Source organism: Oncorhynchus mykiss, chromosome 11, assembly GCF_013265735.2.
Source record: "Oncorhynchus mykiss isolate Arlee chromosome 11, USDA_OmykA_1.1, whole genome shotgun sequence".
In the NCBI taxonomy this organism is placed as follows: domain Eukaryota; kingdom Metazoa; phylum Chordata; class Actinopteri; order Salmoniformes; family Salmonidae; genus Oncorhynchus; species Oncorhynchus mykiss.
Genome location: NC_048575.1, coordinates 81,045,076 through 81,051,075, shown reverse-complemented (window position 1 = coordinate 81,051,075; position 6,000 = coordinate 81,045,076). Strand labels below are relative to the sequence as shown.

Below are 6,000 nucleotides of genomic sequence, written 5' to 3'. Positions count from 1 at the left end.
TCAATGCCCCCAACAAAGACAGAACCCCTCAGCTGTAGTCCCTTGGAGCGAGAGCTGATGCTAGTCTTTACCGTCTCCTTGTCCACTGTCAGCTGGAGGGTCTTGGGGCTGAAGAACAGTTTGATTGAATGCCAGTTCCTGTCATTGACGAAGGTAAGGGAGCGAAGTTCTGTTTTGGTGCCTCCTTCACCCACAAGGGCTACAGGCAACCCCTCTTGGATCTCAACTGCCACAAAGCCCCCCTGTCTGGCCGAGTTATACAGGATGATCCCCTCTTTAGCTGAGGTGTGAACCACACACTCAAACAGAGCCTCCTGCTGGACGTGGGAGATATTCCAGGGTGGCAGTGAGACATACGCTCTAGAACTAAAGAAACTAACAGGGTCCTCCTCGTTAGCGAAGAACTGGGGACTACAGCCCAAGGAAACCTCATAGATGCTCTTGAATCCTGCGTAAGGTCTCAACGACGATAACATATCGTGCTCGTTGAAGACAACCTCGTCCATACACCCCCGGAAACCAGTCAGGTCACTGGGGAGGTAGAGCTTGTCCAGGCCTCCAGAGCCGCCAATGTACAGCCCTTCCTGGATGCTCAGCTCCTGTTTCTGAGACCCATGCCCTGGCATCCTGAGGCTGGTGTGGGAGTGCTGGTCCACGGTCAGGGTGACATTGTGGCGGTCGTGGAGGAGCTCAGCAGTGTGCCAGGCCAGGTCGTTTAGCTGGGTGCTACTTTCAGACCGTAGCAAACACTCACCGGATCCCAAGTCCAGCTTCACCTGAGGAAGAGAGGAATAAGATTCTTGATTAAAATTATTAAACTGGAGTTTTAAACTTAACCAATCACATCTACTGTAAAAACCCAACTGCTAAACTTAATCAGAACCTATTGGAATTACTTGCTTAAACAAAATCACCCATATTTATTGCCTAAACCTAACCAATCACATTTGTTGCCTACCCTCGAGATAGAGATGCCCTTAGAAGAAGAATGAATAACTCCACAGAGCCAGAACAAGACTGAATAACTCCACAGAGCCAGAACAAGACTGAATAACTCCACAGAGCCAGAACAGGACTGAATAACTCCACAGAGCCAGAACAAGACTGAATAACTCCACAGAGCCAGAACAAGACTGAATAACTCCACAGAGCCAGAACAAGACTGAATAACTCCACAGAGCCAGAACAAGACTGAATAACTCCACAGAGCCAGAACAGGACTGAATAACTCCACAGAGCCAGAACAGGACTGAATAACTCCACAGAGCCAGAACAGGACTGAATAACTCCACAGAGCCAGATACCATTTTTTTTTTGTCACTGTCACTTACATTGCATAACTACATTACCTAACTATTTGGTGATATTTACATATTAGTGAGCAAAAAAATATCCCATTTCATTTCAGTTCTAATTCTCAGCCTTTACATTTTTGTTTTTGTTTATTTTCAAACCCTCGTGTTCACTAAGATATAAGGAACACACTGACACCTACATGTTATTATGAAGACATTTCCAAGCCATGATGTAACCTATAGTTAAAACAGAGAGCTTTGTTTAAGTCTCCCAGCAGGAAGATCCTATTATCTGTCTGCCTTCAGCTATGCTACTACTATCCACGGCTGTGTGCCAAATGACACCCTATTCCCTATTTAGTGCACCACCGTTGACCAGGACCCATATAGTGCATAGGGTCGAATTTGGGATGCAGTACCTGTCTCTGTGGAGCTCTACATCGGGAGGACATGGCTTGTCAACGCTTGCTGCTGAGTCCCAACTATACAAGCAGGGTTTCAAGACAAGACAACACAACAGCAATGCTAATCTCTAAACTCTGATTCATTCAGAAAGAGACCCCAAGCCCGAGGACAAAAAAGTCAAAAAAATGTTGGTGAATTCGATGACGTAAGTTGGCTTAAGAAGGGGCACGAATGAGCAGTGTTCTTGCACTTCACGGCACGCACAACAGAAACACACACAGCATCAGCACACTCCACATTTCACACTCCACATTTCACACTCCACATTTCACACTTCACATTTCACACTCCACATTTCACACTTCACACTCCACATTTCACACTCCACACACCACACTTCACACTCCACACTTCACACTCCACATTTCACACTTCACACTCAACATTTCACACTCCACATTTCACACTCCACACACCACACTCCACACTTCACACTTCACACTCCACATTTCACACTTCACACTCCACATTTCACACTTCAGACTCCACATTTCACCCTTCACCCTTCACACTTCACACACCACACTTCACACTTCACACTCCACACTTCACACTCCACACTTCACACTTCACACTCCACTCTCCAGTCCCCAACACAGAATGAAAAGTATAACCCAGGGAGAGATTCTTTAGTTGCAGGGATGGGTGATGGTGACAGTGACGGTGACGGTGACAGTGACAGTGATGGTGACAGTGACAGTGATGGTGATAGTGATGGTGACAGTGACGGTGACAGTGATGGTGACAGTGACGGTGACGGTGACAGTGACAGTGACAGTGTCGGTAACAGTGATGGTGACAGTGACGGTGACAGTGATGGTGACAATGATGGTGACGGTGACAGTGACGGTGACAGTGACAGTGACGGTGACAGTGACAGTGACGGTGACGGTGACAGTGACGGTGACAGTGATGGTGACAGTGACGGTGACGGTGACGGTGACAGTGATGGAGACAGTGACGGTGACAGTGACGGTGACGGTGACAGTGATGGTGACAGTGACGGTGACAGTGATGGAGACAGTGACGGTGACAGTGACGGTGACAGTGACAGTGACAGTGACGGTGACAGTGATGGAGACAGTGACGGTGACAGTGACGGTGACAGTGATGGAGACAGTGACGGTGACAGTGACGGTGACAGTGACAGTGACAGTGACGGTGACAGTGATGGAGACAGTGACGGTGACAGTGACGGTGACAGTGATGGAGACAGTGACGGTGACAGTGACGGTGACAGTGACGGTGACAGTGATGGAGACAGTGACGGTGACAGTGACGGTGACAGTGACAGTGATGGAGACAGTGACGGTGACAGTGACGGTGACAGTGACGGTGACGGTGACAGTGACGGTGTGTTGCAGAGTGCAGATAAAACTAAAAACGCATCTCAAGACATTACGGAAACCAACGCTTCTTTCATTTTAACGCGTCTGACTGTGTCCCAAAAAGCCTCTATATACCTCTCTGTCCTCCGCTTATGCTGATTTCTTCTGATATGAAAGGTTTGTGAGAAGCTGGACCCATGTCTTCAAGCGACAGATGCATTTCCTTCTTTCGACTCAGCAGAACACAGCTCACGCTCTCTACTGGCCTAGATACAGTGCATTCAGAATGTTTTCAGACCCCTGGACTTTTTCCACATTTTGTTACGTTACAGCCTTATTCTAAAAAAAAAAACATCATCAATCTACACACAATACCCCATAATGACATCACAATACCCCATAATGACATCACAATACCCCATAATGACAAATGTATAAAAAATGTAAAACTGAAATATCACATTTACATAACTATTCAGACCCTTTACTCAGTACTTTGTTGAAGCACCTTTGGCAGCGATTACAGCCTCGAGTCTTCTTGGGTAAGACGCTACAAGCTTGGCACACCTGTATTTGGGGAGTTTCTCACATTCTTCTCTGCAGATCCTCTCAAGCTCTGTCAGGTTGGATGGGGAGCGTCGCTGCACAGCTATTTTCATGTCTCTCCAGAGATGTTTGATCGTGTTCAAGTCCGGGCTCTGGCTGGGCCACTCAAGGACATTCAGAGACTTGTCCCAAAGCCACTCCTGCGTTATCTTGGCTGTGTGCTTAGGGTCGTTGTCCTGTTGGAAGGTGAACCTTCGCCCCAGTCTGAGGTCCTGAGCACTCTGGAGCAAGTTTTCATCAAGGATCTCTCTGTACTTTACTCCGTTCATCTTTCCCACGATCTTGACTATTCTCCCAGTCCCTGCCGCTGAAAAACATCCCCACAGCATGATGCTGCCACCACCATTCTTCACCGTAGGGATGGTGCCAGGTTTCCTCAAGACGTGACACTTGGCATTCAGGCCAAAGAGTTCAATCTTGGTTTCATCAGACCAGATAATCTTGTTTCTCATGGTCTGAGTGTCCTTTAGGTGCCTTTTGGCAAACTCCAAGCGGCCTTTTACTGGGGAGTGACTTCCATCTGGCATAAAGGCCTGATTGGTGGAGTGCTGCAGAGATGGTTGTCCTTCTGGAAGGTTCGGAGATGGAGAGCTCTGTCAGAGTGATCATTGGGTTATTTATCACCTCCCAGACCAAGGCCCTTCTCCCCCGGGAGGCCAGCTCTAGGAAGAGTGTTGGTGGTTTCTAACTTCTTCCATTTAAGAATGATGGAGGTCACTGTCTTCTTGGGGACCTTCAATGCAGCAGACACTTTTTGGTACCCTTCCCGCAGATCTCTGCCTCTACGAACAATTCCTTCAACCTCATGGTTTGGTTTTGCTCTGACATGAAAATAATTTGTTCTTAACTGACTTGCCTAGTTAAATAAAGGTTAAATAAAAATACAATAAATAAATAAATTGTCACACAACCTCCTTGACTGTATTTGTAGTTGTTGTTTGAGGGCCTCAACCCACTGTGAAAAGCACCGTCTGGGAGGAGACTTAACTCTGCCTGATTGAGTTGTTGTGTTGAATGACTGACGGTCAGCTGGGAGCTGGGATAGAGACATAGCCATAGAGGTCGTGTGTGACGGGTGTGTGTTGTAACATGTCATCTGATTACACAAACACTATAACTGTAATCACTGTAATACTGTAATACCATATTACACTGTAACTGTAATATGGTAGTCAGATTACAGATTCTTTAGAAAAAAGTACCTGATTACTTCTTGGATTACTTTTAAATTAAGAAAGGATGTTTTTCGAAAAGAAAAAAAACACATTGTGACATCTTCGTGCTTTCTCAATGACATTCAATTCAGCATTGAACACTGAGTGAGTCTGACCACAAGTCAGAGACCACTATGATGTCAGAGACCATTATGATGTCACAGACCACTATGATGTCAGAGACCATTATGATGTCAAAGACCACTATGATGTCAGACCAACGGATCAACGTAACCGAAAGTAATCATTACGTTTTCGATAACAATTCTGGACAGCTAACTAAACTCAGCAAAAAAAAGAACCGTCCTCTCACTTTCAACTGCGTTTATTTTCAGAAAACTTAACACGTGTAAATATTTGTATGAACATAACAAGATTCAACAACTGAGACATAAACTGAACAAGTTCCATAGACATGTGACAAACAGAAATGGATTAATGTGTCCCTGAACAAAGGGTTCAAAATCAAAGTAACAGTCAGTATCTGGTGTGGCCACCAGCTGCATTAAGTACTGCAGTGCATATCCTCCTTATGGACTGCACCAGATTTGCCAGTTCTTGCTGTGAGATGTTACCCCACTCTTCCACCAAGGCACCTGCAAGTTCCTTGACATTTCTGGGGGGAATGGCCCTAGACCTCACCCTCCGATCCAACAGGTCCCAGACGTGCTCAATGGGTTTGAGATCCAGACTCTTTGCTGGCTATGGCAGAACACAGACATTCCTGACTTGCAGGAAATCACACACAGAACGAGCAGTATGGCTGGTGGCATTGTCATGCTGGAGGGTCATGTCAGGATGAGCCTGCAGGAAGGGTACCACATGAGGGAGGAGGATGTCTCCCCTGTAACGCACAGCATTGAGATTGCCTGCAATGACAACAAGCTCAGTCCGATGATGCTGTGACACACCGCCCCAGACCATGACGGACCCTCCACCTCCAAATCTATCCCGCTCCAGAGTACAGACCTCGGTGTAACACTCATTCCTTCGGCGATGGACACAAATCCGACCATCACCCTGGTGAGACAAAACCACGACTCGTCAGTGAAGAGCACGTTTTGCCAGTCCTGTCAGATCCTGCAACGGTGG

General features: G+C 46.6%; 1 protein-coding gene across 1 annotated transcript in view; it reads right to left on the bottom strand.

Moving 5' to 3' along the window:
• Positions 1 to 6,000, bottom strand: part of LOC110536657 (chondroitin sulfate proteoglycan 4-like) — an 84,486-nt gene that overhangs the window by 57,980 nt on the left and 20,506 nt on the right. The window contains exon 3 of the mRNA XM_036936515.1: positions 1 to 776. This exon is cut by the window's left edge and continues 2,271 nt beyond it. Coding sequence (XP_036792410.1) covers positions 1 to 776 — 776 coding nt within the window. The remainder of the gene's footprint in view (positions 777 to 6,000) is intronic.